Genomic DNA, 25482 nt, shown 5'->3' with positions numbered 1-25482 from the left:
TAAAAGAACATCTGTCTTATCTGTCCTCTGTTTATCTTTGTGTTTGTGTGTGGGTTATTTCATTTTAACTTCCTGTAGAAGTTTGGAAAAATTAACTGACAAAGGCAAAATCAAGAAAGAGAGAAAACACGAGAAAACAACACGTAAAAGCAAACCTATCAAATCTAGGTAGATGGATTTGTATTTGGTTAGAGTTGTGTTATGAAACTTACACTTACACACACACATATATATATATATATATATATATATATATATATATATATGTGTGTGTGTGTGTAAGTGTTTGGGTCCAGTTCCTTTAACAGGCCTAAGAAATATTTGTAAGTGACTGCAAATTTATGCTTTTATTTGTAATTTCAGTATTTCTCTCAATTTTTATATTTGTTTCTGCCTGTATTTGCTTTCATCTGGATTTTCATTCAGCTGACCCTCAGGTGTGAAATGCTGTTTCATTAGATATAGTAATCAAACATTTTGATTTTGGAAAATGTGCTTATCTGCTTCCTTACTCAAAGTCAGAAGAGAAAAGTTATCACACTGCCCAGTTATGTCTGCCAGTTAAATATGAGGCTACAAGATGTGACTAGAACGCTTTGACACAGAGAGGGGAATCGGAGAGAGAAAGTTGACTTTCAGGAACTAAGTATTTTGAATAAATACACACACACACACAGACCTGCCCATGGTTGCATTGTATTTGTTGAACTGAGCGTAGAGAGATCGTCATAAGAGTTATAAAAACAGTCACCATTGAGATGGGTATTCGTTTATAACCTGCTCAACCAGATTCTTTGGTTTCACAGATAAGGAAGACCAAAAGGAATAGTAGTGCTGGCACAGCATTAGTTACAGAGAACAGAGGGACTGAATAATTTAAGATCTATATCCTGTTAGTGACCTCTATTCATGTAAATGATAATAATACAATGCAGTATAGATACTTTGCACTTGCACATTTTTCCTTTTGAAATCTGTCCCACTGACAGCCTGTCTCTTGTACATGGTCACGCACTGTGTGTGACACACAGCACCATGATTCAATGTACGCTGAAATGAAAGGATAAGCCTGAGACACTGGCCTTCTTTGCCAGTTCCTTTCTTACACAGCCTGGAAGTAGTGTTTGCCTCATTATCCTAAATTAAACATTTCTCTAAACATTCATAAATGAGCCTATTGCATACAAAATGGAGAGCCAAATGTCACTTGCTGCTATTTAGTCTTTAATTATCTGAAAGGTGGCAGCAAAGTGTGAAACTTGAGAAAAAGATAAGTGTGAACCTGAGAAACATAATTTTTACATTTAGCGGTCTAACACTAGTCCGTGGACCATGATGTTTGCAAATGACATTGTCATCTGTAGTGAGAGCAGGGAACAGGTGGAGGAAAATCTAGAGAGGTGGAGGTTTGCTCTGGAAAGGAGAGGAATGAAGCTGAGCAGCAGTAAAACAGAGTACATGTGTGTAAATGAGAGGGACTCAAGTAGAACGGTGAGGTTACAGGGAGTAGAGGGGAAGAAGGTGGAGGATTTTAAGGACCTAGGGTCAACAGTCCAGAGCAACGGAGAATGTGGAAAAGAAGTGAAGAGACGTGTGCAAGCAGGTTGGAACGGGTGGAGGAAAGTGTCAGGTGTGATGTGTGACAAAAGAGTGTCAGCAAGAATGAAAGGAAAGGTGGACAAGACAGTGGTGAGACCAGCAATGTTGTCTGGTTTAGAGACAGTGGCACTGAGACAAAGACAGGAGGCAGAGCTGGAGGTAGCAGAGCTGAAGATGTTGAGGTTCTCTCTGGGAGTGACGAGGATGGATAGGATCAGGAATGAGGACATCAGAGGGACAGCTCATGTTAGATGGTTTGGAGAAAAAGCCAGGGAAGCCAGATTGAGATGGTTTGGACATGTTCAAAGGAGGGACAGTGAATACATTGGTAAAAGGATGCTGAGGTTAGAGCAGCCAGGAAGGAGGCCTAGAGGAAGACCAAAGAGGAGGTTCTTGGATGTAGTGAAGGAGGACATGAGGATAGTTGGTGTGGCTGAGGAGGATACAGAGGATAGGGTTAAATGGAGGCAGATGATTCACTGTGGAGACCCCTGAAGGGAGCAGCCCAAAGGAAAAGAAGAAGAAGACCACTAGTGTTGTGACACTAGTCCACAACACTGACCAAAATCACTGATAAAAATTACTCACAATAAAAAAAGAGATTCCCCTCCATCATGACAGAAGACAAGGAGCTCATTATTTCCACTGCACAGTTAATGTATCAATAAAATATTTGTGCTATAGTGCTATCGTGTGACCGGCGCAATGGCTACATGGATCTCTGTTTCCCACCTATAGTATTTCCAACTATGACATCAACAGGAGTGTGTCTCCTCCCATTTGCTCATTTACTGCCCCCCCCCCACTCTTTCTCTCTCTCACGCGCACTAACATAATATATAAACACAACAACACAAAATGAAAGATTCAATGCAATAAATTGTCAGATTACAGTCTAGATGTGGTTGTGGCGAAATTTTAATTTAGAGTCATTTCCAAACCTGGAATTTCATTGTCCGCTATTGTCCATATTAGTATGTTTCCGTGTGCAAGAAACCAGGTGACCACTTAAAAAGCCTCGCCCTAACCTACGAGGAAGGTGTAGCCACATAATCCAGTCCCCTCATCCTCTCCAAGTCACTGCGTCTTCCTCCCTCCTTCACTTGTTACTTTGTGAGAAATTCGTCCTGGAGTTAATGGCTGAAGCCAAGTATATAAGATAAAGAGAAATTAGACTAAGGAAACAGGAAGGGTCGCTGCAGTCATGGGGGATCTGGAGTCTGTCTCACATGTCAGTGGGCTGAAAAGGTAAGCACCTAAAATCATCTCATTCCTTTCAAAGTAAAGCTGGTCTACAGTGAGCTTCAGCCCGTCAGCGTTACGGGTCAGTGAAGTGTTTGCCTTAAAATGACGCACAGATTTGGCGCTATTGTTTTCCACTATTTTGTACGCAGAGACTTTGAGCCGCACATTCACTGAACATAAATCCGTGTTAGGGACCATTTGTAGGCTGCTTAGATAAAGATTATTGCCTTCCTGTTCCCATTCAAAGCTCTGCTATAAGCAAAAGACAACTGCAGGCTGCTATATTATTATCATTGATGTCATTGATCTCTTCTCATTTCAAGCTTCATGAGGTTAAATTATTATCATTAGTTTTACAAAGCTGTTGTCAAGAAAAACAATGGCAACTCTGAGGAACCTAAAATCTGAAACGGATTTTACTTTAAAACTTTTTTATCCCTAAATTCCATCTCTATTATTTGGTTTGAGTCTTTGGTAAAAATTCACAATGTAGAAAATAACAGGAACAAAGAAACAAACTGAATGAGATGGTTTATGGTTAAACCACAGCTCCTCATCTTAAAGATCTAGGCCCTTCCTGATGGGAACAAAATAATTTTGAGTTTTTTAAGCACTTGTTTTAGTTTTATTGTGAGGGGTCACAAGCTGATTATTATTGTTAATAGTAGCATTAATATTAACATTACTCTAAGAGCTGCTGTAGACACTTCAATTAGTCATTATCAGTAGGCTATTTATGATAAATAAATGAATGGAACTCACATAGATTAACCCTACTGACCTCCAAAAGCCCAAACCTGTACACTCTACCCTGAGGCATACTTTAGTGCAAGCTGCAGATTATGGAAGCTTCATTATATTTTTCCCAGAGACCCAGAAACTTATCAAGAGGCACAGGTTCTGTAATTAGTCAACATATTTATCACTTTGCTGTCAAACGCTACAGCTCCAGCAGTCATGCAACAACCCCTGCTCTGAGTAGATGTATTATATAGGTTGGAGGTAAATAATGAAACTGATAACTAAATGAAACTGATAAAGCTAGTGACACAGCAACTGTACCAACAGTTTCGATGAACAGCACACATGTAACCGTCATCCTGTAGATAATGTAAACTGGTACAACAGGTTAACATATAATGATGCATCAAAAGTTCAGGTATTTCTGAAGGTCCCATCCCTTTTTGTCAAGGACATGTATGCTGTTTTACCTCATGTTTTTTTTTTTTTTTTTTGATTATATTGGAAGCATGTTTAGTCACAGCAGTGCTCGTCCCAAAGGTTAACACCACAGGTAGATGGTGGACCTCTCTGCTTACTGAGCTGTTTCTTACTCCTTCAGTTAAAGATAGATGGTAGTTTGGGCTTAATATGTGCCTCAGATAGTTTGCTAAACCAGACAGCTGTCAGACAGCTTAGCAAATTCCCCCTGAATGGTTGGAGTTGCATCTCTGGTAAAAAATAAGGAAGCAGATATCCTGTGCACACATTCACACATTGGGGCATGCATAAAACAAACTGAGCAAGAAACAGCAATGAAAGATGGGCCTAAGGGAGGAATGACCTGCAAATATTGGGGTTTGATGCCAGGTCTTGACCTTAGTAGACTTAAGTTTGTGGGCATGCACAAAAAAACGTGCACAAGCAGCGCCGTTTATTGTGCAAAAGCTAATAATCACAAATTTTGGTATTGTTGAAGAATCACTAGAGATAAATAACATTAGTAAGTAAACAGCCATCTTTTTAAAGCCATGACAATCATAGACAGCTATATTCTTGAAAAAAAAAAAAAAAGATTAACCTCTGTGCAATGTAGAGAGCAGATCCAGCAGCTACATGAATAAACACAAGGTCTTACAGCTGTTATTCTACAGGATGGTGGACTGTCTGTCCATGTCAGATCTAACATCCAGTATCAGTTGATCTAGATGGCGATTATTGCTAAGTCTGCTCATATCATGATGCTATATCACCCTATTACAAAGTGTTGTCTGTCTTAACTTTGTTTTTGTTGCTTTTTAGACAATTTGTTGAGGGCAAATGTCGTCTGAAGACTTTCTTTCAATCCTGGTTCCAGTTCCTGATCCTGCTTTGTCTAATGTTCTTCGTCTTGTATTACATTCAGTCCAGCAGCTATATACCATGGTGGGAGAACTTTCGACTCTATCAACACTACCAGAGGTTTTTCAATCAGAATCAGTGGATGAATCCTCCTCCTCCTCATGTCAATCCAAAACACAGAATTAAACCTAATGAAACCACTGAAATTACACACTCACCTAGTGCACTGCCGACTGTAGAACCAACCGTGATTAAATACCACGAAGCATATCCAGGCAATTACCACTTTATTATTGATAACACAGAGGTGTGCAAGAATAAGCCCCCTTTCCTAGTCCTTCTGGTCCCAGTAGCCCCAAATAATGTGGTGGCGCGAGATGCCATCCGTCAGACATGGGGCAAAGAAAACCTGGTTCAGGGAAAGGTGGTGATTACTCTGTTCATGTTGGGCCTCTCTGGTGGAAGTGATGCTGAGCAACAGGAGGAGAAGCTCAAAGAGGAGAACCTACAGCATCATGACCTGATCCAGAGTGACTTCATGGACACTTACCTCAATCTGACAATCAAAACCATGGTGATCATGGATTGGTTGGCCACACGCTGCCGGACAGCAGCTTATGCCATGAAGGTTGACTCGGACATGTTCTTGAACATTGACAATCTAGTAATTATGCTGCAGAAGCCTGGCATCCCCAAGGTGAACTACCTGACAGGGTTGCTTATGTGGAATAGGCCAGTCATTCGTTCCAAGGACTCCAAGTGGTATGTCCCAGAAGAGATGTACCCAGATCCTGAGTACCCAACCTACACTCTAGGCATGGGGTATGTCTTCTCCAACGATCTCCCAGAGAAATATGTGGAGGTCTCAAAATCAACAAGGCCTTTTAACATAGAGGATGCTTATATTGGAATGTGCATGAAAAAACTAGGACTCACACCTACATCACCACCAGATCCCTCCCAGTTCAAGGCCTATAGCACAGGATACAATCGCTGTGAATACTCCAAGATCATCACCTACATTCTTAGTTCTTCAGAACAGCTGGTGAAATACTGGACAGACCTAAAAAAACCTGGACCACCTTGTTAGGACAAAGATTATAGATGCACTAAGAAATCGCTGAGGGTGGTTGGCTGGATTTATAGTCCGGAATATACGGTAACTTAATTATAGATAGCTACTTTAATGGTAATATATAATCTTTTACTTTGTTGACGCCACAAATGAAGAGGTGATTTACGTTGAAAGAACATCTCGTTAGCACAATGACCAATCTTTCAGTACAGTTTAAAGCTTTGGATGACTTTTCTTAGCAGTTAGGGTGCTCACATTGTGAAGTACGTGGGAATGTGTTTGACTAATGTTGAGCTTGACAAGTGACAGTTTGTTCTAAAGCAAAATTTTGTTTAATTGCCCAAAGGGGGAATTTTCACTGTTCTCAAGTGATTTTAGTTAATGTGGCATGAGAACAGACACTGACTTTCCTCTGGCTTGTCTTTCAGTAAAAACAAGATAGAAACTGAACAGACTTTGTGACAGACAGCGTATGAGAATCTAAAGATGTGAAACCACATGAGAGTAAATTTCTTTAACTGAATGAAAAAAGTTTTCTCAGTCACATAAGAAAAAATCTAAAAAATATTAAGTGGGAGAACAAATTTATAATTCCCTCTTCACTCAAACACAAAAGTAGTCTTATCATTTCTTGTTTTACATGTAACATTTTTAAAATGTTTAAAACAAATACCAATAACATATTTTAAGCTGCTCCAAGGAATTGTGGTTTATGAAATAATTGTAACACAATTTGACGTTCCATCCACAGCAATGAATATGTTGTCTGTCACTTACAAAGAGGTGAAAAGCACTTTTGACTACACATTAATGTTTGTATATCACACTGTAATCGCTCTAAATGAAATGTAAAAGGTATCCTTCATTTTTTTTTAATCTGCTTGAAAATATAGTTTCTATTTTAAAAACTCATATTTAATGTCAGCTGTTTTAACTTTTACTGGACGGGAGACAAAGTTCCACTGAGGTTGTGAAGTGTCTTTGTGGCTCTTTCAAGAGAATTTTCTCCATTGTTTATTTTCACTGCAGAGAGCAGTGAAACCAGTTATGTATCTGAGTTGCAACATCTTATCCTGTGTGTTTTTAAGGGACTGTATTTGTTTTTGCATTTTTTTTTTGTGCACTTGCCTTTAGAATTAGAAGGTGTAACGTTTACTGGCCCTATAGAAGAGAATAACATAACCCACTCTTTAAATGAATGTATGATCTGTTAAAATATAGTTTATATTTTTTTATAAAAAACATATTTAATATTGTAAGTTCAAAGGGTTATACATTTATCAAGGTGTGCTCTTTTATGCCAGCTGGTATCTCTAGTTATGTTTTAACTAATCAAAAGAATAATTTAATATATCTCTAATTACATCATGACTAATAATTAATATGGTGATATGATGACTAACTAAAATATAAATGTAGTTTTAATTTATTGTAGAGAATTATTTAAAATTCAGTATGGTTATTCGTGTTTTTTATAATTCATTTCTAAACTTATTTGGACTGCAAATGTACAAAACAAACAAAAACACTTGTGCTGTACAATGTCAGCTGCTAGAGAATGTACATTATGTAAAAAACGCTCATTTGTAGAAGTTTACTTTGAAGGCAACATGACATCTAGTGGTGGAAAGACTTTTAGCAGTGAAAATGTCAACGTTATCACTTTCAGTCACTGTGACAGACCGACAGGTGCACGGCCCATTACAGTGAGTTTTTTAAAAACCTCCATTTAAAAAATGAGCAGTTTGCTGCATCGTTTTGTTCTCTTTGCTAAACATTCATAAATGAGCCTATTTAAACTTTGCATTAAAAATGGAGAGCCAAATGACACTTGCACTGCACCTGACTGAAGCTGAGAGGCTGTTCTTGAATATGTCTAAAGCAGAGAAACAGATTTGTGTGGGTACATGTGACCCTCAGAAAGAGGAGAGATCACAGAGAGAACCACCGCCTGGTCCAGGAGTTTCACCAGAGTCACTACAAGGCTTAGTTTAGGATGAGTCAGGGACAGTTTGACAATCCGCTGTCCACCACAAGTTTCTCTACCATAGTGTTTCCACTTGCTGTGGTCTTGACTCTTCACCCCTGCAGACTATATATAAAGATGGACGACATGTCATCACATCCTTCTACTGTGCAAATTTAAAGGCAAGCATCACGAATACACAAGCTGTTGTGACCTCTATTTGACATCTGGAAACTTCTGCGCAGAAACTGGTATCAGGCCACTAGTTGTCTTCTTCTTTTCCTTTGGGCTGCTCCCTTCAGGGGTCTCCACAGTGAATCATCTGCCTCCATTTAACCCTATCCTCTGTATCCTCCTCACCCACACCAACTATCCTCATGTCCTCCTTCACTACATCCAAGAACCTCCTCTTTGGTCTTCCTCTAGGCCTCCTTCCTGGCAGCTCTAACCTCAGCATCCTTTTACCAATGTATTCACTGTCCCTCCTCTGAACATGTCCAAACCATCTCAATCTGGCTTCCCTGGCTTTTTCTCCAAAACATCTACCATGAGCTGTCCCTCTGATGTCCTCATTCCTGATCCAATCCATCCTCGTCACTCCCAGAGAGAACCTCAACATCTTCAGCTCTGCTACCTCCAGCTCTGCCTCCTGTCTTTGTCTCAGTGCCACTGTCTCTAAACCAGACAACATTGCTGGTCTCACCACTGTCTTGTCCACCTTTCCTTTCATTCTTGCTGACACTCTTTTTTCACACATCACACCTGACACTTTCCTCCACCTGTTCCAACCTGCTTGCACACGTCTCTTCACTTCTTTTCCACATTCTCCGTTGCTCTGGACTGTTGACCCTAGGTCCTTAAAATCCTCCACCTTCTTCACCTCTACTCCCTGTAACCTCACCGTTCTACTTGAGTCCCTCTCATTTACACACATGTACTCTGTTTTACTGCTGCTCAGCTTCATTCCTCTCCTTTCCAGAGCAAACCTCCACCTCTCTAGATTTTCCTCCACCTGCTCCCTGCTCTCACTACAAATGACAATGTCATCTGCAAACATCATGGTCCATGGAGATTCCTGTCTAACCTCATCTGTCAGCCTGTCCATCACCACAGCAAACAAGAAGGGGCTCAAAGCCGATCCTTGGTGCAGTCCCACCTCCACCTTGAACTCCTCAGTCACCCCTACAGCACACCTCACTACTGTCTTACAGCTCTCATACATCCCTGAAAGCCACACAACACTCTTCCTTTTTCAACTTGCACCACTTGGTCCTCTGCTCTGCCCTTGTCCTCTTCATCTTCCTCACCACCAGAGTCATCCTACACACCACCATCCTATGCTGTCTGGCTACACTCTCCCCAGCCACTACTTTGCAGTCACTGATCTCTCTCAGGTTGAAACGTCTGCACAAGATGTAATCAACTTGTGTGTTCCTGCCTCCACTCTTATATGTCACCCTATGCTCCTCCCTTTTCTGGAAAAATGTGTTCACTACAGCCATTTCCATCCTTTTTGTGAAGTCTGCCACCATCTGTCCTTCTGCATTCCTGTCCTGCATACCAAACTTACCCATCACTTCCTCGTCACCTCTGTTTCCCTCACCAACATGTCCGGTGAAGTCTGGCCCAGTCACCACTCTCTCACCACTAGGGATACCCTGATTCACCTCATCCATCTCCCTCCAGAATTTCTCCTTCTCTTCTAACTCACATCCTACCTGTGGGGCATAACCACTGACAACATTCAACATCACACCTTCAACTTCCAGCTTCAGACTCATCACCCTATCTGACACTCTCTTCACCTCCAGAACATTCCTAGCAAAATCCTCCTTCAGGATAACTCCTACTCCATTCCTCTTTCCATCCACACCATGATAAAACAAATTGAACCCTGCTCCTAATCTATAGGCCTTGCTACCTTTCCACCTGGTCTCCTGAACACACAAGATATCCACCTTTCTTCTCTCCATCATATCAGCCAACTCTCTAGTTTTCCCTGACAGAGTCCCTACATTCAAAGTCCCTACTCTAAGTCCTACACTCCTGCCCTTCCTCTTCTCTCTTTGCCCATGAACACGCCTTCCTCCTCTCCTTCTTCGACCAACAGTAGTCCAATTTCCACTGGCACCCTGTAGGTCAACAGCACCAGTGGCGGTCGTTGTTAACCCGGGCCGTGACCGATCTGGTATGGAAGTCATATTTGTGATTCACATGTTTGATTTGGCTTAAACTTTACGTTGGATGCCCTTCCTGACACAACCCTCTGCATTTACCCGGACTTGGGACCAGGACATGAAGACACTGGATTGTGCCCCCCTGTGGTTGCATTATCAGGCCACTAGTCAAAGGACATAATTATCCTAAAGACATGTATTTTTAGAACCACAAATGTCAGATTCATGGTCTGAGGAAAAAGGTCAAAGGATCAACAAATTCATTCAAATTCATCCTTTAGGGACCATAAATATTTGTACAAAATTTTAATTGTTGAGATTTCTGTGTCTGGATCAAAATCATGACAACTGACCAGGTTCCTGAGGTTTCTGCTGTTTAACCAAGGTGATTTCTATCTTCTCTGCATGTTCTAATAAACACCTTAATAAATAGCTCAAAGACAACATAAACATTATTAAGCCCTAAATGGGAATTCAAGTATTTCAAATTTAATACACCTAGAACCAATAAACACAGATAACGCTAAAATAACTGGGACTCTGCATTGACATCACAGCCTTGAACATAATAGAGACACGGCCTTCTGTGAAAAATGTCCTGTTGTTTTTTATGGCAATTCTGAGACTGGGACCAGTAGCTTCCTGGACTCTGACTGCCTGGCTGATGGTCTCATCCAAAAATAAACAGTGGGAGCTTTAGATTTATTGGTGGGTGGATTTTGTTACATTTTCGTCGAATAGGTGGTTTCTCCTGTGTCTAATCTTTACACTAAGGTAACTTGCTAGAAATTTATATTTCTCATGCAAATATGATTGTGGTATAAATCTATTCGTGTAACTCTCAGTAAGGAAGCAAATAGGAATATTTCACTGAACGTCAATACAGTTTTTGAATGGAGCAGACGTGCATCTGCTCTCTTTCTCATGCGCACAAATATCAACACAACACAAAATGCAAGAACCAATGCAATAAATTGTCTGATTTCAGTCTAGACGTGGTTGTGACAAGAGAAGCTGATTTTAATTTAGTCATTTCCAAACCTGGAATTTCCGCTATTGTCCATCTATTGGTGTGTTTCCATGTGCGTGAAACCAGGTGACCACTTAAAAAGCCTCGTCCTAAATTACGAGGCAGGATGTAGGTACATAACCCAGTCCCCTCACCCTCTCCAAGTCACTGCGCGTCTTCCTTCCTCCTGATTACAGGCCAACAGTTATCGTCTTCTCCGTCTATAGGTGAAGTAGCCTAATGATGAGTTAAAGTTATGGTTACTTTATGAGAAATTCGTCCTGGAGTTAATGGCTGAAGCCAAGTATATAAGATAAAGAGAAATTAGACTAAGGAAACAGGAAGGGTCGCTGCAGTCATGGGGGATCTGGAGTCTGTCTCACATGTTAGTGGGCTGAAAAGGTAAGCACCTAAAATCATCTCATTCCTTTCTAAGTAAAGCTGGTCTACAGTGAGCTTCAGCCCGTGGTGGCTGCTGACTGGCACTTTCACTTCCGCACGTAACTGACAGGTAAAGGAGACAATCACTACCCGGCACCGACAAGGACACGAAGCAACGTGCTGCACCACATACAACGATCAGGGCAGTTAGTTTGTAGACTATGTCAACATGTCCGCATTTTACGCACAGAAGGTAACAGGGGCCATTTGTAGGCTGCTTAGTCAGACCTCCACAAGTTGTGTTTTCAGTGAAATAGTCACAACCAAATGAGCAGCACTAAGCTTTGTATTTATCACTTTGCCTAATTGGGAAGTCCTGTCAAGGTTATTTGCAATAAATAGCAATATATAAACGAGCCTGTAGCCTCATGTATATGCTCAGTACTTTGTTTGAATGTAAGTTAAAATATTTTCTCAAAGACAACAAATTTACTACTTAGCTGTCCAACACCACAACTAACAGGAAGGTAAGCCTGGTTCTGCGCTCCTTGAATGACTAAAGTCTTTGGGGTTTTTCATCTTTTATTCAGTAGAACTCTATCCAGGTTTTGGTGAAATAAGAACCCTGGAACCGTATTTTAGCACAAATGCAGTTTCTAGAGAGGTTGGTAGCTAAACTTTTTTGTGAAGCAACAACTCTGAGTTTTATAGGTTGGAGGTAAATGTGAGAATTCATGGGCTGATAAAGCTGGTGAGACAGCAGCTGTACCAACAGCTACGATGAACAACACACATGTAACCACCCTCATGTAGATAATGTAAACTGGTACAACTGGAGCTACAGAAACGTGCACAAGCAGCGTTGTTTATTGTGCAAAAGCTAATAATCACAAATTCTGGTATTGTTGAAGAATCACTAGAGATAAATAACATTAGTAAGTAAACAGCCATCTTTTTAAAGCCATGACAATCATAGACAGCTATATTCTTGAAGAAAAAAAAAAAAGATTAACCTCTGTGCAATGTAGAGAGCAGATCCAGCAGCTACATGAATAAACACAAGGTCTTACAGCTGTTATTCTACAGGATGGTGGACTGTCTGTCCATGTCAGATCTAACATCCAGTATCAGTTGATCTAGATGGCGATTATTGCTAAGTCTGCTCATATCATGATGCTATATCACCCTATTACAAAGTGTTGTCTGTGTTAACTTTGTTTTTGTTGCTTTTTAGACAATTTGTTGAGGGCACATGTCGTCTGAAGAAGACTTTCTTTCAATCCTGGTTCCAGTTCCTGGTCCTGCTTTGTCTAATGTTCTTCGTCTTGTATTACATTCAGTCCAGCAGCTATATACCATGGTGGGAGAACTTTCCACTCTATCAACACTACCAGAGTTTTTTCAATCAGAATCAGTGGATGAATCCTCCTCCTCCTCATGTCAATCCAAAACACAGAATTAAACCTAATGAAACCACTGAAATTACACACTCACCTAGTGCACTGCCGACTGTAGAACCAACCGTGATTAAATACCACGAAGCATATCCAGGCAATTACCACTTTATTATTGATAACACAGAGGTGTGCAAGAATAAGACCCCTTCCCTAGTCCTTCTGGTTCCAGTAGCCCCAAATAATGTGGTGGCACGAGATGCCATCCGTCAGACATGGGGCAAAGAAAACCTGGTTCAGGGAAAGGTGGTGATTACTCTGTTCATGTTGGGCCTCTCTGGTGGAAGTGATGCTGAGCAACAGGAGGAGAAGCTCAAAGAGGAGAACCTACAGCATCATGACCTGATCCAGAGTGACTTCATGGACACTTACCGCAATCTGACAATCAAAACCATGGTGATCATGGATTGGTTGGCCACACGCTGCCGGACAGCAGCTTATGCCATGAAGGTTGACTCGGACATGTTCTTGAACATTGACAATCTAGTAATTATGCTGCAGAAGCCTGACATCCCCAAGGTGAACTACCTGACAGGGTTGCTTATGTGGAATAAGCCGGTCATTCGTTCCAAGAAATCCAAGTGGTATGTCCCAGAAGAGATGTACCCAGATCCTGAGTACCCAACCTACCCTCTAGGCATGGGGTATGTCTTCTCCAACGATCTCCCAGAGAAATTTGTGGAGGTCTCAAAATCAACAAGGCCTTTTAACATAGAGGATGCTTATATTGGAATGTGCATGAAAAACCTAGGACTCACACCCACATCACCACCAAATTCCTACCAGTTCCAGGTCTATAACCCAGGATACGATCGCTGTGAATACTCCAAGATCATCACCTACATTCTTGATAGTCCAGAAGAGCTGGTGAAATACTGGACAGACCTCAAGAAACCTGGACCACCTTGCTAGGACAACGATTACAAATGCACTAAGAAATCACTGGGTTTGGTTGGCAGGATATTGGAAGATGAACTTTACAGATAGCTGCTTTCTCATATTTTGCTTAGTTTCGCTCCACAAATGAAGAGGTGATTTATGAGTTAGTTTTTGTGTTTCATACTGACCTGTTGGTTCTAAACCTAATTACTTTGCTGTGATTTCATAAAAATGGTTATTGGCATGGAACATTTTAGACACCCTTGGTGTTGCCTACAGGCTTTTTTTTGTCTGTTTGTGAGATAATTTGAAATTTCAGGGAAGGTTTGACACTGGAGCACTTCAGTCATTGTGGAATAAGACGGCAGGAGTTGAAGGGGAGAGTTGATCTCTGTATAGTATACATTATTATATTATTATCCACCCAGTCCTTTTGCATGCAATCAGAAATAAATAAGAAAGAAAATAAGTGCATTTTTATTTTTCCTCAGAAAAGCTGTACTGTTTCACTCATACAGGAAAAACACACAGAGCATGGAGTTACAATGACGCACATTAGTACCGTTTATAGGAATTACAGGTCTAATCACTCACAAATCAGATATTTACCTTGAAAGAACACCTAATTTTTCAGTACAGTTCAAAGCTTTGGATGACTTTTCTTAGGAGTCACGGTGCTCACATTGTAAAATAGGTGGGAATGTGTTTGAATAATGTTGAGCTTGATGAGTGACAGTTTGTTCTTAAGGCTAAACTTAGCTTCTAATATCCCAAAGGGGGAATTTAAACTGTTTTCGAGTGACTTTAGTTAATGTTAAGGATTAGAAGTTGTATGGCAAGGTGTAACATTTATTGACCCAATGGAACAGAATAACATAACACACTATGAAACTCTATGATCAGTTAAAAACTTCATGTACTTTTAGTTATAGTTTCACTAATCAAAAGAACAATTAGATATATCCCTAATTACATAATGGCTTCTAGTTAATATGGTGTTTATAATGAATTGAGTTAAAAATATACATTTATTTTAAATGTTAATTTATTAATTTATAAATATGCTGCAAGTTGACTTTTACCTGGACTCTGGGTAAGTATAACTGGCTTTTCCATTTATACTCAGTCATTATTGTCTATTTATGATGTAATGTTATGAAAATTACAATTCGATCTGCAGTTAGCCTATTACCTTGATTATTAATTAACCTGCCTATTATTTTCTTCAGGTTTCCTGGTTTGCAAACAGTAAATGTTTGCCACTTCTTCCTAGAAAAAGTCACTAATATTTAACCAATTAGACCAAAACATTAACAAAAGAATCCCGAGTAATTTTCTACTAATTCGACTAACATCTTACATAGAATAGTAGTAGATTATATTAGTTTATTACAATCCTGATCCTTCAGGGCCACTGTCCTGCCTGTCTGACCCGTTGATGATTACCTGGGTAAGGTGTACTCAGGCAGAAACTGGAAGATACCATCACAGATGAGGGTGGAAGGGGGGAGGCAAAGTGAGTTCTTTCAGCTTCTGATTAGCTAAAAAAACTGGTCTAGGTAATCAGCTGTGGGTAGAACAGGGATAGTTGAAGAACAAGCAGGACTGTGGTCTTTGAGCAGCAAGTCAGGGCACCCTTGGGCTAAACCATGAACTCAGTACACCCTCTGTCTGCAGATAGTGGTGTTTCACCAGGAAGCCCATCCGTTTAACCTGGAGGAAACTACTGCTGAATGTGGGTGGGTGGTGTTTAAGTCTGAGGTGAAGGTGAGCTGGCGAGAAGCTCCGAAGTCTGGTTCATAGGTGTGGTTCACATTTCGGTTCATATATCTGTTGCTTTTCTGCGAGTTGAATTAAATGAGAGGAAAAACGACCGAGAACAGGGAAGAGTTTTTAAAGACGACGCAAACAAGGTGAAGGTAAGTTCGGTCAACGCAGGGATGTTGTGTGTGCGTGTGTGCGTGTGTGTGTGTGTGTGTGTGTGTATTTCCGTGGTGACTTTAGTCCGTAGAGCCTTCATTTATTGCACCACACGGCTGAATGTTCACTAAACTTATCGGACTTTAATGTGTCTGAAATGCTGCAGTGCAAAAACAACCCTTGAATCCGTTTGTGTGTGAATCCGTCTATGCGTTTGCTGACGTCACTTCACAGTCTGGCTCGATAAGCTAAGATAAGCTAAGATAAGATGAGATAAGATGAGATAAGATCATTCTTTATTGATCCCACAGTGGGGAAGTTCAGTTGTTACAACAGTAAGGTGCAAAGAATTAAAAATAAAAAGTGTGTGCAGAGATTAAACATTTTACAAATTTACAAATAAGAACGTTATACATAATATGTGTGAAATAAAATAAACTACACAAGATAAGTTGACATGGAAACCTCTATGTGCACAGTTGAGTTGTTTTAAACGGCGACAAGTGTTGTGGTTTTGCAGACAGAGAGCAGACATTTGTGTGGTTTCAGTTTTACACAGGGTACACAACACTGTAGCAGTTAGAGCTGTGTTTGTTTCTGGGAGAATGTGGCACCTTTGGGTGTTTTTGACTTCACTAATGATCTTGGGCTGCAAAGATCACATTACTCTGACTGTAATGTTTCATTTGGCCCCATAATCTTTATCACAATACCACATAATCGCAATAATTACAACTGGTTTGGAACATCTCCAGGTTTGGAACATCTCCAGCACGTACAATCATTACAACTGGTTTGGAACATCTCCAGAATGTGGAGAACAATACAAAACAGTGCAGGTTATTCCCATAACAGAAATCTTAATGTGTCAAATATACCTAAACCTATTAAGGTTAAAATAATGAGCTTATGCAGCAGCCTAGGCCGTGTCTGTTTCTATGATCTTCCCATATATTCACTGTGAACTGCGTGCTGCCTGGTGCGTTTGGCCCTTTGGATTGTACCTACATAAATATAAAATGTAATAACATCCAGGGCTGTAGCTAGAAGATTTTACCCCACCCGGTAACGACAAAATGACAGTATCGGAATAAACCATTTTTAGGGAGGGGTGAAGAGTAGAGATTAGGAAAACTTCTTTCATCAAATTGCATGTTTCTGTGGTTTTCATCAAAATCTCTGGCATACAACTAATATAAATATTAGAATTATTCACAGAACAGGGGCCTATAGAGTATCACTGCTGGACTTTGTGGGGGCCCCTATAATTGTCACCACCTTTCACCCCACTAGCACCCTGATAACACCCCACTAGCACCCTGATAACACCCCACTGTTTTTTTATCAGTAGCCTACTGTTAAAGAAACAACGTATTGCAAGTGTTACATGAAAGGACTATGGGTAATGTAGCTGGTTTTTCTTACACATTGACTTGAGCAGCAGTTTTTTCCCCCTCACCAGTTCCTGTAGCTGTGTTCATGTGTTGAAGGCCACATAATGTCTGTGTAACTGTTTTCTATTTGAGACAAAACAAATTCAAGTTTGGAAAAATGAATTCAATTATGTAGATTGCTATTTTTCAATTGTTGTTTCTGAACTCAATTGATGATGGCTTTTTAGTCTAGTCCTTTAGTGTAGTCCTCTAGTCCTTTAGTCTGTTAACTGTCCACTCAGAGTTGACTGAACTAACTTGAAAATTTCCCATCTCAATGTCTCAACTCAGAGCTCAGGGTGAAGTTCAGAGTTTGTTAAAGCTGCTTTCTGGAATACCTGCAGTATTGTTATTGACATGCAGTGTCTCCAACCAGATAGAGAGGATGAATCAGAGAAGCAACCTACTGTAGTATTGTGCTTCCTTGATAGTGGTTTACGTCAGTAAATCTTTAGTTCCTATCTGTGGGGCAAGGTCACCTGTACACTAGCTTATGTGGTAACTCAATATTCATGAATATGGTGCAGTTTCAAGTTTTCCATTCAATGGGATGAAGTGGTCTTACTAAATATTATTAAAAGGTTGTGTCTCTGCCTTATGTTTCAACTCACGTTTTTTGATATCATCAGAAGAGTTTCAGAGAATTTCAGAGTTTCAGAGTCGACCCGTGGAAGAGCCATAACTGAATCTTAAACAATTAGTTTAAGTTTATTAATTAGATCAGGTAAATGGTGAGTCATATGATCAGATCATAACAGTTTAAAAAATGAACATTTTAAACTTTACAAAGAATTCAGTGCAGAGCTGTTGTAACAAAGAGCTTGGAGGTTGGCTGACTTAAGAAATATTATGAATATTGTACATTAAAGTTGTAAGTTTCCACTGTTTTAACAGAGCAGGAGCAAAACAGAACAGAACACAATCGATCAGTCTCTTCCCCAGTTGCTCAGCTCCTATTAGTCTGAGGCCACTACTTATACAGACATGCAAAATAAATGCAAATAATCATTTACATAATCAGATAATTAAGTCTGTACTTCCCTATTGTTCTACAAAGTGATTCCCTAATGTATTCTAAAACTCTATATTCTCATTCAACAGTTAACCCTCCATCCTGGGCCTGCTCTGTTATACTTGTCCCATCCTCATACCTGGCATACCCAAGGAACCTTTCTCCCAGATACTCACCAGCATCCTTGAGAACACTGTGTCCCTTAGTGTCAGACTATACTATGTCAAGAAGAACATAAACATCAGATATGATTATGAAAAACACACGAGCCTCGAACTCTATGAATCAACCTGTAAATGAAAACCTGTGAAACCTGAAAAACCAAGAATACAGTAAGAAGCTTGTGTGGGTTTCCTCCAGGTAATCTGGTTTCCTCCCACAGTCCAAAAACATGTATGTCAGGTTGATTAAATTGCCCATAGGAGTGAGTGTGAGTGTGTGAGGTTGTTTGTCTCTATGTGGCCCTGTGATGGACTGGTGACCTGTCCAGGGTGTTCCCCCTAATCACTAACAGTAATCAATCATTGAAACTCATTTTTCCATTACAGTCAGTTAAAATAAAGACTTAGTGCATTATTTTCTCACTTGGCTCCACATGGTTTGTATACATTTCTAAATATATAGTTTTATCTAAAAAAGTGTTTCTGCAGCTTCCTAGATTCCTAGTCCAAGCAGTCATATATTAATTTCTGCTTGGGTCTGGGTGTGCTCATTCAGTGGAGTTGAGGGGAAGGGTTAAAGGCAGAACTAGGGCTGCTATATTGTAGAAACAGGATGTACATGTTCTAAGTCTCTCGTAACAGCTGCCACCTACTTTGGTGAATACTGTTCATGTGTTCTTTGCAATACTGATGCATGTCGAGTGTCATCGCTATGTGTGTGGCATGGAAAATATGCAGTGAGTATGATATACCAGTAGTAAAACTAAACAGAAAGAGATTGTCAGTTAGTTAAGAGCAACGGTTCCTACTTCCTTATATTCATGAGTATGACAATGTACTTTCTTCGAGTCAGGCTAAAGAAATTTGCAAATGTTTTGGCACAGTGGTGTTTCTCATAGATTTGAAGTAGACTTAAAATGTAATAATTCTCAGAATGTTCAGTGAAATTGCTGTAGTGTGTTAAATCTTGCTTTTTGATGATTTGAAATGTATCTAGATACAGAGTCCTGTATGATGTTGTTGTTCATTCTTTGAAACTTGATATTTGAAAAATGCTCATAGTTACATATGTAAATACAACAATCATGTCTTCAGTAATAGTTTTTAAGCAGGAGGTGGGCAATTCCCAGTCAACAGATTGTTTGAACAGTATACTTTGGAAGTACTGACAGGTAGCACCACTTGCCTTGGGTTGACCGCTCCTGCTAGGAATAATATTTTTAACAAATTGTTGTCTTTAATGACCAGCAACATTTGTAAGGCCATATTATGTGAACGCGGTACAATCTGGCATTTCTACATGTTATGCACATGAAAAATTTAAGGGAAGAAGTTGACATTGACTATCGTAATGTATTTCAGGAAGAAACTTTCACGATTGACTCACTGACTTGCTTCTTTTCTACTGCAATGGCAGCAAAGGCTCATTGACATTGTAGGAAGTAACATAGATGATGTGGTTTAAAGAAGAAACTGAATGGAAATACTGAAATAGCAACAAAGAATGTGGTCAATCCTCTTTAAACCACTTTGCAACACAATATTATACTTTGGTGAAAATAAATATACTGAATAAAGGATACATAGAAACAGTCTAAACTTGTAGATATTTGTAGCTTATGTATATACAATATGCATAGTGTGTGTGTGTGTGTGTGAGGGTGTGTGTGTTTGTGTGTGTGTGTGTGTGTGTGTGTGTGTGTGTGTGTGTAGTGCAGTATACAGGAAGAATGACTCTATGACCCTAAAAAATAAGGTCAAACAAACACACATCAACAAAGACTAAGGGTGTAATCAAGAAACATTTGCTTTTCAAACTCCCCACATTTTACTAAAGCATTTGAGTCAAGGCAGGTGACCAGTAATATTTGCAAGCAGTAAGTCAAATTTAGTTACCACACCCATGAGAACCCATGTTGAAAATTGTATTGGTAGCATAAAATAATTTCAACTAGTACCAAATCATTTCAGATGATACTGATAAGCATTCCCCTTATGCCAAGGGACATCATTTTCATGTTGTCTTTGTAAGCATCAGATCCTTTTGGAACTAAATGTGCAGAGAAAGTCCTGCTATCATGTGATAACATGAGTCTCTTTTCTGTCTAGTTTTAATGGAGAACGGGAGGAAATACCTAAAAACCGTCTTTTTCTTGATCCTGGGAGCAATATTGTTCTTCCTCGTGTGTATCAACTTTAATACAAGATCAAGGCCCTGGGATTCTCCAGCTTACAGAATGATACCATCATCAGCATCGTCCTCTTCGTCCGCATCGTCTTCATTGTCATCGTCTTCATCATCATCATCGTCATTGTCATCACTAGAACCAAAATGGGAGGATCCTGGGCCTTATCATGTGGCTTATCCACGAAACTACAAATTCATCCTGGATGACACACCAACCTGTAAGACCAATACCCCTTTCTTGATTGTGATGGTTCCAGTTGCACCGAGTAACATAGCAGCCCGGGACAACATCAGAAAGACATGGGGAAGTGAGAAACTAGTTCTGGGTCAGCTGGTTGAGACCCTTTTCATACTGGGCCTACCTGGAGAACCTGATGCTGAAAAGCAGCAGGAGAGACTCAGACAGGAGAACCTGCAGCATCATGACCTGGTCCAAAGTAACTTTAGGGACACCTATCAGAATTTGACCATCAAGACTATGGTCATGCTGGAGTGGCTGGTTGCACACTGTGTTAAGGGTTCTTATGTCATGAAGGTTGATTCAGATGTGTTACTCCATGTTCAGAATTTGGTTAAACTGCTGCTGGATCCCAGCACTGCCAAACAAAACTACATGACAGGTTTGGTGTGGTGGCACAGCCCGGTTTTAAGAAACCCATTCAACAAGTTCTTCATGCCAAGATACGTGATTGCTGAGCCGGAGTATCCCCCATATCCTCTGGGCATGGCCTACGTCATGTCCTTGGATCTGCCTGGGAAGATCCTGGAAGTCTCACCTCAGATTAAACCCATCTTCATTGAAGACGTGTACCTGGGTATGTGCATGAAACGCCTGGGCATTTCCCCCACTGACCCCCCTGAAAAAACTATGTTTATTGTTGATCCATTTCATCCCCTGAGCAGCTGCAGCCTTTCAAAAGTAATCGCTGTGACCACAACAAGCATCCCACAGATGAAGAGTTACTGGAATAGGAGCAGACAGCCAGATGCTAAATGCTGAATTTGATCAGGTTTTTCAAGGTGTCGAGGGGCCAGACTGACAGACTGACTTTTTGGTGGTGGGATAACCCATTTGTATTGAAATGTTACGGAATCTGACAAACATGTATTTTTTTATTATGTGTTTGAAGATAACATGGAGACTCTTGGTTTCTTGGTTGGAGTGAAGAATGTATAAAAGAAAAACAAGTCTTGATTTTACAAATTTGAATGCAGAATGTTTTTACAGTCAAATGAGATTAATCCAGATCCAGAGCTGTATCAGCTCTCATATTTATTTTGACAATAAAACTTAATACTTATTCATTACATCAAGGGTTTTCAATGTCTGTTTCTTTTCAGAGTTGTATTTGCAGAGTGCTGCAGTATTAAAGAATATACTGTATCTGTTATACTACATTGTAGAAGTGTGCTGAAGCAATCCAAAGGATTGGTATCAGAGCCAAGCTGGGCTGAGGTCAGTTAAACTAAAATGCAGACAGGTAATGCAGATACCTTTTCACTACTCCTGCAGTTTTTAACCTGTGGTCTCTGCTCCTCTCTCTGGGCTGTACATCCCTACACTGTACTGTGTGGAGCAGGGAAGGATGAGCTGCTCACAGACTAGCTGGCAGGAAGAAGATGTAGTACTTCACTTGAATCGACCACATTGCCTACAGAGCCTTATGTGCAGTAGAGTCTGCCAGCAAAAGAGCCAGTATGAGCAGTTTGTTAAACACCTATTGATTAAAAAGAACACAAACACATGTAATGTCTTTGCTGCTTTGCTTAGTGTTATGTTTTTGAATACATGTAGGTTTATGTTTACATGCTTATGCAAATGTCAAATCAACAATGAACAAAAGCTCATTTTATGTACCAGTGGACTCTAAATATGTACATGGAAATTTGAGACTGGAACACACCATGTGTGAGTACATGTTGTGTGAAGGAAATAGTGAAGCAGAAGACTTTGGAGGGTGCTCCAGAATTTATAAATGAAAGCATGATATCAGACTTGATATCAGCAGATGGACTCAGCTAAGACAAGCCAACTACACTGGCTACAAAAACTCAGTAGTAAATTGCACCTCCCTTGTATTATGTACCTCCAGAAGGTTTTTTGGTGTGTGTGGAGTGTTTTAGTAAAAACATGTTTGGTTTTGCCTAATCGTTATATTTAAATTTTGATATTTGTCACTATTAAAAAAACTAATATATTTACAGATTCAGTAGTTAAAAGAGGTAAAGGTGTAACAATTATTTTGAATAATTGAATGTACTGATGATTTTATGCTATAAAATTAAGAATTCAACAGTGACTGGCACTATGTTATTTTATTGTATAAACCCAGTTTTACAGTGGGTACGGAAAGTATTCAGACCCCCTTTAAATTTTTCACTCTTTGTGTCATTGCAGTCATTTGCCAAAATCAAAAAAGTTCATTTTATTTCTCATTAATGTACACTCAGCACCCCATCTTGACAGAAAAAACCAGAAATGTGGAAATTTTTGCAAATTTATTAAAAAAGAAAAACTGAAATATCACATGGTCATAAGTATTCAGACCCTGTGCTCAGTATTGAGTAGAAGCACCTTTTGAGCTAGTACAGCCATGAGTCTTCTTGGGAATGATGCAACAAGTTTTTCACACCTGGATTTGGGGATCCTCTGCCATTCTTCCTTGCAGATCCTCTCCAGTTCTGTCAGGTTGGATGGTGAACGTTGGTGGACAGCCATTTTCAGGTCTCTCCAGAGATGCTCAATTGGGTTTAGGTCAGGGTTCTGGCTGGGCCAGTCAAGAACGGTCACAGAGTTGTTCCGAAGCCGCTCCTTTGTTATTTTAGCTGTGTGCTTAGGGTCATTGTCCTGTTGAAAGGTGAACCTTCGGCCCAGTCTGAGGTCCTGAGCACTCTGGAAGAGGTTTTCTTCCAGGATATCTCTGTACTTGGCCGCATTCGTCTTTCCTTCAGTTGCAACCAGTCGTTCTGTCCCTGCAGCTGAAAAACACCCCCACAACATGATGCTCCCACCACCATGTTTCACTGTAGGGATTGTATTGGGCAGGTGATGAGCAGTGCCTGGTTTTCTCCACACATACCGCTTAGAATTAACGCCAAAAAGTTCAATCTTGGTCTCATCAGACCAGAGAATCTTATTTCTCATAGTCTGGGAGTCCTTCATGTGTTTTTTGGCAAACTCTATGCGGGCTTTCATGTGTCTTGCACTGAGGAGAGGCTTCCGTCGGGCCACTCTGCCATAAAGCCCCGACTGGTGGAGGGCTGCAGTGATAGTTGACTTTATGGAACTTTCTCCCATCTCCCTACTGCATCTCTGGAGCTCAGCCACAGTGATCTTTGGGTTCTTCTTTACCTCTCTCACCAAGGCTCTTCTCCCACGATTGCTCAGTTTGGCTGGACGGCCAGGTCTAGGAAGAGTTCTGGTCGTCCCAAACTTTTTCCATTTGAGGATTATGGAGGCCACTGTGCTCTTAGGAACCTTGAGTGCTGCAGAAATTCTTTTGTAACCTTGGCCAGATCTGTGCCTTGCCACAATTCTGTCTCTGAGCTCCTTGGGCAGTTCCTTCGACCTCATGATTCTCATTTGCTCTGACATGCACTGTGAGCTGTAAGGTCTTATATAGACAGGTGTGTGCCTTTCCTAATCAAGTCCAATCAGTTTAATTAAACACAGCTGGACTCCAATGAAGGAGCAGAACCATCTCAAGGAGGATCAGAAGAAATGGACAGCATGTGAGTTAAATATGAGTGTCACTGCAAAGGGTCTGAATACTTATGACCATGTGATATTTCAGTTTTTCTTTTTTAATAAATTTGCAAAAATTTCTACCTTTCTGTTTTTTCTGTCAAGATGGGGTGCTGAGTGTACATTAATGAGAAATAAAATGAACTTTTTTGATTTTGGCAAATGGCTGCAATGACACAAAGAGTGAAAAATTTAAAGGGGTCTGAATACTTTCCATAACCACTGTATATGTTGGATGCTGTAATTAAGTCTGTGTAGTTGTAGTTAGTCTGTCGACCAAAAGAGGGCAGGCTAACATCAGATAAACTTTACCGGCATCTGAGACAGCAGTGACTTTCAGCAAGTCAGATTCTAAAGATTTCTTAGAAACCTCCCCTCCATGTTTTTTTTCAACAATAATCATGATTTTAAAAATGTTTATCAATGATTATCACATTTTATAGGAATCTGATCAATACAAAGTTGTAGTTTATGTTTCGGCTGAATGTTTTCTGAAATCAATCTGTGCTGCTTTAGAAAAAGCCCTTCATGACTCTCTTCCTTGGCTCATCATCTTTTCCTCCCAGGCATGATCATCTTATCCTCTCCCATGTGCTGTCATTTGTCTCCAGCTGTTTATGATCTGTTCTGCCTCTGTCAGATAAGGGAGGGTCCCTGAAGTCAAAGGCCCTGCTCTTCCTTTTTACTTCTGACTGCAGCCTGCATAAATCACACCGACGCTGAAAGCCTGAACCCTGGATCCACACATTATTCATTGTTTTGCTACCATCATTAAAGATCCAGCTCAGTGTGGTTGGCGTTATGGCATAAATCACTGCAGGTTCCAGCCACTGTCCAAAAACGACTATTTTCCAGATGGTAAATTAATATCTTTTTTTCCGGTAATGCAGTGCAGTGTTTTTTTTCAGAGGATAGAGTTTGGGGATCAGCAGCATAGCACACTCGAACCTCAGGCAAAACTGTTGGCAGCGAAGTTGCATTGTGGGTAATGTAGAGGTCGAGTTTTTACAATAAAGAATATAAAGAATAAAAAATATATGTCTGTTCTTTTGTATCAGTTTGGATGATTAAAAAAAAATCTCTTTCCACAGATATTTTTTCATACAGGTTCTTGTAAGTGGTATTTTCTCTCTCTCTCTCTCTCTCTCTCTCTCTGTCACTCACACACACACACACA

General features: G+C 40.2%; 3 protein-coding genes across 4 annotated transcripts; all 3 read left to right on the top strand.

Moving 5' to 3' along the window:
- Window positions 1–2803: 2803 nt before the first annotated feature.
- Window positions 2804–6171, top strand: LOC113128062 (beta-1,3-galactosyltransferase 2-like). Its single transcript, XM_026303104.1, has 2 exons — window positions 2804–2847; window positions 4867–6171. Exons 1-2 carry the CDS (start codon window positions 2804–2806, stop codon window positions 5993–5995), a joined length of 1173 nt encoding a protein of 390 aa, XP_026158889.1. The 3' UTR covers window positions 5996–6171.
- Window positions 6172–11400: 5229 nt separating this feature from the next.
- Window positions 11401–13879, top strand: LOC113128541 (beta-1,3-galactosyltransferase 2-like). The gene is made up of 2 exons (XM_026303954.1): window positions 11401–11534; window positions 12748–13879. Exons 1-2 carry the CDS (start codon window positions 11491–11493, stop codon window positions 13877–13879), a joined length of 1176 nt encoding a protein of 391 aa, XP_026159739.1. The 5' UTR covers window positions 11401–11490.
- A 1664-nt stretch (window positions 13880–15543) lies between these two features.
- On the top strand, window positions 15544–22596 carry LOC113128898 (beta-1,3-galactosyltransferase 5-like). 2 transcript variants are annotated; one of them, XM_026304534.1, is made up of 2 exons: window positions 15544–15765; window positions 20482–22596. In XM_026304534.1, exon 2 carries the CDS (start codon window positions 20487–20489, stop codon window positions 21558–21560), a length of 1074 nt encoding a protein of 357 aa, XP_026160319.1. In that variant the 5' UTR covers window positions 15544–15765; window positions 20482–20486; the 3' UTR covers window positions 21561–22596. The 2 variants fall into 2 exon arrangements, with proteins under 2 accessions (XP_026160319.1, XP_026160317.1); XM_026304532.1 differs by lacking the exon at window positions 15544–15765 and adding an exon at window positions 18944–19109.
- The last annotated feature ends 2886 nt before the right edge of the window (window positions 22597–25482 follow it).

The sequence above is a fragment of the Mastacembelus armatus genome, chromosome 1 (genome assembly GCF_900324485.2).
Source record: "Mastacembelus armatus chromosome 1, fMasArm1.2, whole genome shotgun sequence".
NCBI lineage: Eukaryota > Metazoa > Chordata > Actinopteri > Synbranchiformes > Mastacembelidae > Mastacembelus > Mastacembelus armatus.
The sequence above is the reverse complement of the archived record's forward strand: the minus strand, read 5'-3'. Positions and strand labels throughout refer to the sequence as shown.